General features: G+C 37.4%; 1 protein-coding gene across 1 annotated transcript in view; it reads right to left on the reverse strand.

The window, feature by feature from the left end:
* PKDCC (protein kinase domain containing, cytoplasmic) overlaps positions 1–12,035 on the reverse strand; it is a 54,994-nt gene extending 42,959 nt beyond the window's left edge. Inside the window, exon 1 of the mRNA XM_088477290.1 lies at positions 10,857–12,035. Within this exon, the coding sequence (XP_088333416.1) occupies positions 10,857–11,642 (786 nt within the window). The 5' untranslated portion in view covers positions 11,643–12,035. The remainder of the gene's footprint in view (positions 1–10,856) is intronic.
* Positions 12,036–12,427: the final 392 nt, after the last annotated feature.

Consider the following 12,427-nt stretch of genomic DNA (forward strand, 5'->3'; position numbering starts at 1 on the left):
TCTCACATCCGTAATACCTTGCAGTCCTGTGTATACAACAGTAACATCGAGTAACATCGGCCCCTCATGCAGAATTACATCAGATCTGACCTTACTCAGAGATTGCTAACCTCGTTGTACGCAGTGAGTATTTGAGCTGGGTATGGCGTCACAGTAAATAAATTATGCACGCCCATGCAGCAATGTTGAAACGCCTGTCAATCACTCTGCGATGGCTCTCCATGGCCTGCGTGATCGCAGATCCTCCAACATGACCCGTTCCATTAGGTACAAAATGCTCTGCTCCTGGAGTCACTTCCATCTTAATTTATGATTGAAGAAGTCTGTGTCTTGAAACACCTTTCCTATGAATTACTTAATTGAATACAGGTCACTGTAATCATACATTAGGTGGGAAGTCCAGGAGCAGAGCATTTTGTACCTAATGCATAACCTCCAACATGACCCGTTCCATTAGGTACAAATTGCTCTGCTCCTGGACTTCCCACCTAATTTATGATTGCAGCCACCTGTGCTGAAACACCTGTCTCATCAATTACCTAGCTCAACACAGGTGACTGTAATCATACATTAGGTGGGAAGTCCAGGTGCAGAGCATTTTGTACCTAATGCATAACCTCCAACATGACCCTTTCCATTAGGTACAAAATGCTCTGCACCTGGACTTCCCACCTAATGTATGATTACAGTCACCTGTGTTGAACTAGGTAATTGATGAGACAGGTGTTTCAGCACAGGTGTCTGCAATCATAAATTAGGTGGGAAGTCCAGGAGCAGAGCAATTTATACCTAATGGAACAGGTCATGTTGGAGGTTAGGCGATTGCAGTGAGGTCTTCGCGCACGTGCATTGCTATGCATACGCATGCGCAGTCCGCAACAATCGGCCGTTTGCGTGTGCTTTAGCAGTTGCGATCCATGCTGGATCAGGCCCATAGTCATGTATCTACTGGCAAAATACTTAAACTATGTGCTAAAATATAAATTATATATTGGTCTCTAAACAACTTGCTCCCTGCATATCACTACAGTATTGCCTGGCTCCATTACTAATGTGCTTAGCAGCCAGACCCTCTGGCATCTGTGTGGTTGAACTGAACAGAATGATATATACAGTATATATATTTTATTTGTCATTATACAATTTGAAAGGAGGATGAAGGGCAATCTATTTCAAGGCTGAAATTATGGCATTAGCAGCCCTCAGAAGACCTAAATGCCAAATACGATTACAGTAAATAACAAAGTGATCATATTAGACTCGGTCAGACTATTGTATTACTTCATCCTTAACCCCTTTATTCCACAGGAGACTGTACTCCTAAAACCTGCATTAAGCTGAAGCCGGCAGACCTAGGCTGGAGAGGGACTAATATGTAACGGATGAAGGATCGTTTCACTAACAAAATCATTGCAGATCTGAATGTGGGAACGCTCAGTTTTATGAGCCTGTCATAACATTTGATGGACAATTACTGCAAAACACTAACACACACTTTACAGGAGATGTCTAATTCCTTTTGCTTGTACACAGGTCAAAGACAAGGTGCAGTGAACACACCAAGGTGGTTTACGTGAAAAGGGGGCGCTTCAGGTGTCCAAACTTTACAGCTTGTATGCAAGGCTCTGTCCTACATAAACCAATTACCTGCATCTGCCAGACAAAAGGTCCCAGGTGTAGCACATTAGGAGAAATGAGAAACAAACACACTCTGGGAACATTGTCCTGGCTGTCTGTTATAGCTCATAAAGAAGAGTACTAGGCTGCAGTACGCTATCACTCTTTATATGATTCTCGAAGTTCTAGTATATGGCTTGTAATCTTATTACATTGTGCACCCACTGCTGCTGTACTGTGACCTATTTGCTGGGCTCATTACTGCTATGATTATGTTATGGTGAAACAAAACAGCAGATATATTAAGACGTGTTGAAAAGTCCAATGCTCTGAAGTGTAGTCTTTCCCATAACGCTCTAGCATCCGAATGAAAGATGTCAATTACTGCACAAAGCAGACATTTGTATTCTGAAATAGGGGAGTGTAGTATTTATGAAATGGCCAGACAGACATGTGTTCTACTCCAAGACACCTAGCGAAAATGACGACGGATTATTCTCCTTTCTAAGATGGCGGGTTTGATATTTAGGGGTATATGTACTAAAGGTCGATTTTAATCGATTTAAAATCGTTCAAAATCGATTAACATCGATGTTGTGTTTCTGAAGCTAAATCACACATTTACTAATACTTAATAAACTAAATAAAAAAAATTGTCTGTTAGTAAATGTGTGATTAAGTCCCAGAAACTCAACATCGATTTTAATCGGTTTTGATCGATTTTAAATTGATTAAAATCGACCTTTAGTAAATATACCCCTTAGTGTATTTCATTATTTCATGCTGCCTTTGTTACGTCAGGGTCCCGAAAGGATTAGTTTATTTTAGACCAGTAAAATACGATAAAATATTTCTGGCGGCAATGTCACCATGCCATAAAGTTACCGTGTTGAAGGAGACACTCTATAAGCTCCATATTTTATGTAAAAAATTATTTAAAAGATCTTTGAAATGTATGGTTGTAAAATATAAGGGACTAATGCAACAACATAATTATTATTTTACTTTTTTTTAATATCCCATCAAAAAGGACCAAACAGGGTGCAGGTAAAGAAAACCATTAATTGACATAGTGACATCATTTTGAAGAGAAAATGTTAATGATGGTGAAATAAACCGAGTAAACAAGAAAATGGACAAACTACCATAGCTTAACATTATTTCAGTTAATAAAGGAAGTTCATTAATTACATAAATGTGAGTTTGCTTTTCCTTTCAGGATCATTTTAACAGATGATTATGTTTTTTAAATGGATAAAACCAGCTTTAAATATTATCATTATACAGAATACACCTGCCATTGATGATAATCCAGGTTATAAATAGAGCAGGAGCGATACATACATTTAGACGACATGCTGTCGACAGACAGAATATCAATAGCATCATGCCGACAGGACTGTGTCCGCGTTATAACGTTAAACATGATAGTAAAGAATCATGTTTAAAGTTCTAATGCCGACACGGTTAACATGGTTTAATAAACTTACTATCATGTCGACACTGTGTTGTCTTCATGTTGACTTTTGACAATTTAACTGCATCTTGCTCAAAATATCTCTGCATTTATATGAAGGATATGAAGGCAATCTGCAGCTCTACATCTGTTGTAGAACTACAAGATCCAGTAGAGGTTCACATGGTATACTACGGGCTAAATTTACTATGCAGCGCTTTTCATCTTCAGTAGTTTTGACTACCAGATTCAATGGGGTAGTTAATTATATTTAATACAAAATATGCTTGGTTTTGTACTGAATTTGAATGTCCCTTTAAATCCACTAATAAGGTTGCTTACTATAATTTGGAATATGATGTTCCTTGTGGCCTCACGCTCTTATATGGTCATAGAACTCCAAAGTGATTTCCAATCATACTGGCCAATATTTAATTTCTCCCCTCTCAGGGAACACAGCAAAGGTGAATAGCTGATGCCGGATCCACCTGCTGCTCAAAGCAGCAGTCTGTACCATTAGGTAGAGGATTAAAATGGCTACAGCAAATTACTCCATGAAGCACCCAATTTGGAAGGCTGCTCTGTGATCTTGGGAATACAGGAGAGCACCCCAAATTTCAGAAATCTCCTGGTCATTCTAGGCGAGTAGGCAAGTGTGCATTTGATATCTGTAATAATTTTTAGTAAAGGGTGCATTATTAGTAGAGATGTGCGCCGACCCCCGTGTTTTGGTTTTGGATCTGGATTCACCTATTTTGGTCTTGTTTCTTGTTTTGCAAAACCACCTTCACGTGTTTTGGTTTTAGTTTTGTATTTGTATTTTTTTTTAAATAGAAAAAACAGCTAAAATTACTTAATTTTCAGTTGACCTGTTAGCATGTAATCCAAAACCCGAGTTCGGTTTTTAAATCCAAGTTCCAAACTGCGGGAAGATCCAAACCGGGACTCAGTTCGACTCGGTACCACAAAATGATTCCAAACTCAGGACTCGGTTCGACTCGGAACCCCTAAGTTCAATTGTTGTTGATTCCCTGAGAACTGGACTCGCACATCTCTAGTTATTAGTACTTTTTTTATAAAAAATGTACACACAAACAACAAACACACGTGTTTGTCACTCTCTGTGCAGCGGCAGTATTTATTCTGGACTTGTCACTGACACTGTCACCCTACGGGAGGCTCAACAGCTTCCCCGATCAGTGAGGTGCTCAGAAACAATGGCGGAATAGAGATGCACACAACTGGTCACGTCATCAACAGCATCAGCTCCCAGTGTACACAAACCAACTGGGACCCATGTCAGGATTATTTATCATCAGGTTCTGATGTTGGAACATTTCCACAAATATAATTCAATGGACCCCTGACCAGTGATATGCATTGTACATAAAATATTATTGGATAATAATCATAAACATGAACCCACATTACACCAAATTGCGTCATTTTAGGCGCTATCTACTCTTTGATGTCTCTTGACAAACAAGGTCTTTATTCTCGGATGTAAAATTTATAATATAGCACAGAGGGTTCCACTTATACTCATGAAAAACTATGTCTGTTTCTGATTTTCTCTGCTACTGTTTAAATGGCTTATTAGCATGATTTCAGCTTAAATATAGTACTAAACACTGCAGTGATTTTTTTTCTCTTACTCTAAGATGGTACCGTTATTTATCGCTTTATCGGAAATGTTTAAGAGGATTCTCTCCCAGACACAACACATCAATGAGTAGAAGATTTACTCTGCAGAGCACCTCAGCTCATACAGAGTAATAACCCTAGTAAATCAACCGTATGTGTGATCCATGGCTACTGCACAGTACAGCTGTCCAGTCTTTGGGACATCCCCGCTCTTTAACAGAAGATTTATAAAAGTCTAAAAGAGATATAACAGATGTATAAATATAAAACGATCAAAGCACTAACATGAAATATTTAGTGTTGTATTATTTATCTACAAAAACATCTGTGACTTGAAATTAGCCTCTAATTATATGTTCCCACATAGGTTACTCCTTACAGCATACTGTATATATAAACATTTTTTTTAAATAATTCTCAATGTTTTCGTTTTACACATTGGAAACGACATTTATTTATAGCAATAGTTAAAGACATATCAAATGCTTGCATTGTTCAGGCCGTAGGGAAAAACATCAGCTCAGCCACCAGGGCCAATGATAGATCATATATGATACAGTAATTATCCATTATTTTGGATAACTATCTACTATATATTTAGGACTAAAATTAACTAATTAAGATGTAATTAAAAACATCTTTAGTTTACATTTTAAATACGGAAATGATTGAGTAAATTATGGACAAAGCTTTATCGTTATCTAAGGGGATCCAAAAATGTAAAAGAAATTTTATACTTGGATGTTTTTGTCCTGAAAAAAGTTTTAATTTGGGAGCTTTTTCTCTCTTTCTAGCTAAGATTAACAAACATTACCACTAAAAGTCAACTATACACATTCTAATAATGAATAAGGGGCAGTGAGATAAGATCATGCACATTATGTGTATTTCAGAGACTTAATTAATGTATACAGTATATCTACTGTCTATTATATGAATAAGTGGTACAGCCTTGGATAGCTTATAGGTCAGTCAACTATAAGATAAAAGACAAGGAGTTTTTTTTCTATTTTTTTTTCTTTAGTTTTTTCTTACTAGAAACATGAGCATGGAAAGGACCGGCTAACTTTCAAGTTGAGAAACAAAAGTTCTCCCTGGCATAGACAACCATCAAGACTATTTGATACATAGCAACTGGGAGGCAATTAGTGCACTGCTAAACCTTGTGTTAAGTAAATCAGTGACCCAAATCCTTATCTTTCCAAATGCCCCTCATTATTGAATCTGCTTTAATGAACAACCCTCCAGACCAAATACATTTCCATTTTAATGGGAGCGCACCTGCCCATCACAATAACGTTTTACAAAGGAATTGAAGAAACTTAAGCAATTCCTAAATGCTGTCATTAAAATGGACAAAGAAGCCAGTAAAATAGGTTTGAAGGTATTTAAATTTTCATCTGAAAATTAATTACAAACAAATCTGCCAGGAGACTTCTCATTGCCTCTGCAGACCACAAAACTTATGTATGCGTGTCCTGCGATGTCCAGTTTTACAGCCGTAATCTGTATTACTGTATTTACTGTATTTCACTACGTAGAAGTGAAGCAGATTATATGTTAATCAATTCTTATTTATGTATTTATTTATTTTATTTATTAACAGTTCTTGTATAGCGCAGTATATTCCGTTGCGCTTTACAATTTGAATCAACATTAACAGAACAAGACTGGGTTGTAAAAGACAGACATAAGGGTAAGAGGGCCCTGTTCGCAAGCTTACAATCTATAGGGAATTAGGTGTTGCTACACAAGGATAGGTGCTACATATTGCAAATTGGTCCAGCCCGATTGCAGAGGTTCTTGGTGAGCTGTATGATCCAGTCACACCAGAAAATTCTTATCCATTATATTTTTGGAAACAGTATGTATGCAATATTCTGCTATATCTTAAATAATAAGCAATAAATGTACCGCTTTCCACACTACACTATGCTATCTAGTAAGTCATATACAAAAAGAAAGCAATCTTTCAAAGTCTTCACAAAGTAAATGTACAGACACTTTGCGTAGCTAACAGGCTAACTTTGTAACTATAAAAAAAAAAAATCACTTCTGTAACCCTTTATGCGCCGACACAGATGGTAGTTTCATCGTCTCTCTCAAATGGACACGTATACACTTGGTGGCATTCCAAAAATTCATACATAACATAGACCTGCAGTGAGTGCTTACCATCTACTACCAATGGCGCACAAAAGGTTAATGGTTTCATCACAGGGAGAAACGCAAGTTTCCTACAGATTAGGGACAAGCGATAGTTTGACAAAATATTACGCCAATCAAATTTCACAGCAAAGGTCCAAAAATTCCAGCGATCCAGTTACAATTTTGCCTGGCCAGAATACCCACTCCGCACTGTATTTGTGAATTCCGTAATTCCATATTTATCTATAGGCTATAAATAGACTTGGGACGAGGATGGTGTCAATTTATTCTGCTATATGGAAGTGTAGGACTGAAACTGGATGGAACAATAATAACGGGGAATTTCCTGCGGAACAGAGTGCGCAATTTTAAGCCCGAGTGCACAATGAGTTAATATTTCTCTGAAGATTTGAAAATTTAGCTCACATGTACTTGATTGTAAGGGTTTTATTTGACATTTTAAGTAAAAACAAATGAAATTTAAATATCAAATTAGGGTGAATTGTCCAAGTGAATGAATGTTTAAAGGCCTATACATCAGCCTAAACAAAATGTGAAGTTCTGCATACACCTGGCCACGGAGATATATGACCATTTACATAGACTATTGAATACTATGTTATTCAATAGTAACAAAGTAAAGCTAAAAGTGATATAACTAAGTTCATTATATTGAAGTGGTTAATATAGGAATTATGAATGGTGGCTATGTCATATTTTGTTCAGTTTTTTACATAGAAGTGCATTACATTGAATTAAATATTCATACAGTATATAGTTATTGACATGCATTTATAAGCAAGGCTTTAATATGTTCTTTTTTGAAGAGCATGCACTCTAAAAGCAATGGGGGGATCATTATTATGGTTTAATTTAATTTTTAATAAAAATACGATTAAGTAACATAAAACTGAGTGTGATACAGTTTGAGAGGGATCATTTATATTACAGCGAGAGGTCTCACTATGTAGGTCTAAGAATGTAATATATACTGTAAGTACTATAGAGAAAATGTTACATTTTCTATGCAGCTATCTGAAGCCAACTAACAGAAATCTGATGAAAATACAAATTTATTCCAAGCCTTATTTATGGGTTCTGTGTTTGCATATGTTGCCTTTGATAAGTGTCTCATGCAGCCACATCACCTGTGCATGGAGACAAGTTGTGATTTGCGACTGCTAATTGATGACATAATTTCTGTGTACTGAGTGCATGAACCATAATCTGTTTCTAATGAACCTCTTCTTCCTCCATTGGCTGGGAGCAAGACTGCAGCCTAGAAGATTAAATGTATTGCTTCTGCTAAATCATGTTTTTCAGTGCTGGGCTGGAGATAACTATCATGAAAGCCTGTATATTTGTCTGTTTCCTGTTAGTGTGTTGGTGCCTCTCACCAATGACATATTAACAAGCCTGTTTGAGGATCCTAGATGGTAGTAATATGCTCTGTTATAATGTTATTCTTTGCCTGCCTGAATGGAAACCCTCAACGTATCTTAATCATTACAATCTGCTGTACTCTGTTATCAGCCTGTGAACTGAGATCAAATCACTTTGTCACAATTAATATACTTGTAGAGTGCCCGACATCTCAAACTTTAGACCAAATACAAGGTTTTTAAAATAATAAATGAAATAAATAAATACACGATTACAGAGCACTGGAAAAAATAAGTCATAGGACATTGTTGCCGTCTTAATTAGGTCTGATAGTGTTAATGATAATGATGAAAGGTAATGAACATTATAATCATATAATGTATCACATGTCAGGCTTTGATCCTTAGAAGGTTGGCAGTACATCTAATCTCCTCTGTGACAACTGAATTACATTTGTGTGGTTAATGCTAAATTAAGAATACCATGCTATATTTAGTTTGTCTAAACTACAGTATTATACAATGCAACCTGGGTATGTATGTATATTTATTATCTAAACTAGAGTATTATACAATACAACCTGGGTATGTACCTAGATTATCTAAACTAGATTATTATACAAAACAACCTGGGTATGTGTAGATTATCTAAACTAGAGTATTATCACAATACAACCAGGCAATGTATAGATAATACAGTTTATTATACAATACAACCTAATTATATATATATTGGCTAATTTAGAGTATTATATAATACAACCAGGCTATGTATAGATTATCTAAACTAGAGTATTATCACAATACCACCTGGTTATGTATAGATTATCTAAACTAGAGTATTATCACAATACAACCAGGATATGTATAGATTATCTAAACTAGAGTAGTATCACAATACAACCAGGCTATTGTGTCTACTCAAATATCACAATACAACTACACTATGTGTGGATTAGGTGAATTATAGTAAAATCACAATGCAACCAGTTATGCATCTAAAACTACACTAGCACCACAATACAACAGAGCTATGATTAGATTATTTGAACAACAGCATCATCACAATACAACAAGTCTAGGAGGTATAGATTATCCAAACAACACTAATCTCACAATACAGCTAGGCTACAGTAGGTATAAATTATCCAGACTACACACTCACCACAACACGCTACATATAGATCAGATAAACCTCAGCTAAAATAACTCAAAATCACTTTGTACCGTTTAAGCACATAAAGGCCAGCAAATATCTTTAGTCAATGACTTGGGGAAAATCACACTTCTGCCAGGCTGTCATCAGCATGTAACAGTATTTACACATAAATATGTCAACATTATAGTAGATAAACTACAACAGCTGCCCTTTCTAGCTTCAGGGCATTTGAATATATGATGAAATATGAAGTGTATGTAAAATGTGCATTGAAAATAATCTGATGTGATTTCTGATTAAAACATTGTCAGACCTATTCTGCGAGACTAGATTAACAATGACACACTTGTTTCTGGCTAGAGAAACTGTTCCACACAATATTTTTATAATTATCAATAGTGCTAAAGATTCTACGGTGGCTTGGTGTTGTCTGGGCACACAGATAGCCTTGTTTTCCCTCTTGAAAGACTGAGCCTGATTTACACTTTTACTGCTTTGAGTAAATGAGCTGAGACACAAACTTCTTAGTGCATATAATAGGCCTCTCGGATTGGCTTCTTGTTACGGTTCTGGGGGTAAAGATCCCTGTTAAAGCACCGAGAATGTCTTCCTAAAGAGGGTTTTAAGATAATTCATTCATAAAGGAATGTGCAAACATTTACCCTCTAAGTAAATAAACATGGTAAAGTTAGTCCATGTGAAAATCCCACTCCGTTCTTGCCACTACTACATTGTGGCATTAATTAAACTCACACAACCGAGAAGGATATATTTTTCTCTTAACATGTATCCCAAAGGTAGACTGCATACAGAGCTGCTTGGTGTATGCATTTCTTTATATTTCTTAAACTCGTCTCCAGAACACATAAGTCACCAGAGAGAATGTGTTTCATATCCCGAGCTCTACAGAGCTCATCTGGAAAATGCAATCCAAATTCATAACTGTAAAATGTAGGATGATTTATATCATAGCAGCAAAGGAAACTTTGGAGTCCTGCGATACAGTCAGAGGGGGGAGTCTGCTTGCAAACAAGGCTGTCTGGGATTACAGAGGTTTTGCAGGAAGCAGAGCATCTCAGTGTGTGAATGAGACAAGGACATCTCAAAAACTTTTAGTGCAATTTGGAAGGACCACTAGCAAATGCATGCAGATATTTGTAGTGATCGCTTGCGATTATTATGTGTTTCACAAGTTTTTATATATTTCTATATCTTTCGAAGTTTTGGAATGCTGAGAATCTGCAAGAATTAACCGATTTTAATTAAAAAAAGGTCTAGCCATAAGATGCTGAAAGGGAATCGCTGAAATGCAATAGCTTAATTTTCCAAAAAAAGACCCAAAATGGTTAAAATCTAGATTGTAAGATTGAATAGTGTACTGATTTTGTAGAAAATTACTGAAAAATAACAATTATCAATGCTTATGAAATTGCTATAGGATGATGCTTACCTGCAGAATATTTGGGTGCTGAAGTCTTTGCAGTAAAATCATTTCTTTAACAATCTTGAAAGAGGCCAACCGGTAGCAATCTTCCAACGTCCTGTAATGTTTAACACAATTCTGTATGTCGTGCCCTCCAAAGTCAACAGATTTCAGTGCCACCGACACACTGTCATTCAAGACCAATCTATAAACAGCCTTTGTATAGCCAGAACCCAAATAACGTACATCGGTTCCTTTACTAATGTCCTGGCAACCTAACAAAGGTGGATGTAGAGACAGATCTATTTTGGAACTGGGATGTAACCGAGATAGTATGTCCTGATCAAACCTGGATCTCTTCAGACTTTCCCATTTCTGGTGCTGTTCAGATGAAGATTGTTGGGCTAGGTCCATAAGCCTCCTCTCTAAGGGTCTCAGCAGCCTTTCCGTGGCAGAGACTGGAGCTTGGTGCTCTCTGTAGCGGATCACCTCCTGGTACCTCTCTTGGAGCTGCCTCAACAAGTCCAGAGAAGCCCCCTTCACTTGCCATGATGCACTAAGTGGTTCAGGGGTTCCCCTGTCCTGTAACTGATGATTATGGTCAAACCCAGGCACGCATAGTAAATTCAACAAAGTGCCAAGGAAAAAGGTCAGGCAGAACCCGACTGCAACTGCTATTTTCCTGCGTCTCATTCTCAGGCTGTCTCCGGGTCTCCAGCCTTCCGCCCTTCTGTTCAGATCTAAGGATGAGAGTCGAAAAAGTCCTCCTTTACATTGTATTCCTAAATCCTCGCAATGTTGGACATCACCCATATAAGGAGGGCTTGTCTGACACTTGCCTCTGCAGCGTTAAAGGGAATGTATCACCTACTTGTAAAAAGAAAAATGATATATTCCTTCTTTACCTTTCAATGCAACCTCTTTCTCTGTGTTACAGTAAGTAGGTGCTTCCACTTCTCTCTGCAGAGTCTTATCCCACTCAGAATAGATGTTAGCTGCAGGACTGTCAGAGAAGGAATGAGGGGAAGGCGTGTTTCCAAACGGTTCTCTTAAGCCCGGCCTCTTGCTGAGTGACAGCATCAGTCATTCATAGTGGGATAAATCACTTCCCTTTCTCCTGTATTGCAGAGAGGCATGCACTTGCACCAAGACATGTGGCTCATTGTGTTTTTCACTGTCTCAAAATCTGCAAACTTGAGGATGAGCGGAGATTGTGCTACTGCCTCTTTTTTTTTCCTTCTCCTAATCCCTTATGAGGAGAGGAAACAAGCTGCAAAACATAAGACATGATTTACAGATCCACGGCTGCCCCCAGCAGTTTAACTCCTAGTAAAGCAGTCAGGATTTCACACAGCAATGCTCAGTCCATATACATATATTTACAAGCAAGGTGCCTGGGTGCCACGAGAGCGACCAGCACTCTGCAGACTGAATCTGTTGCCACATTACCCTGGAAAATGTCAGATTTCCTGGCTATTTCTCACATCCTCTGTATTCTCTATTGCACAGCGGCACTATGTTATTTTACACAGAAAACAGAGCAGATCAACAATTATCTTCTATACTCCAGGATTAATTTACCTATCTTGTGTCTGTGT

The sequence above is a fragment of the Taudactylus pleione genome, unplaced genomic scaffold (assembly GCF_031769625.1).
Source record: "Taudactylus pleione unplaced genomic scaffold, aTauple2 ptg000201l, whole genome shotgun sequence".
NCBI classification, from domain to species: Eukaryota; Metazoa; Chordata; class Amphibia; order Anura; family Myobatrachidae; genus Taudactylus; species Taudactylus pleione.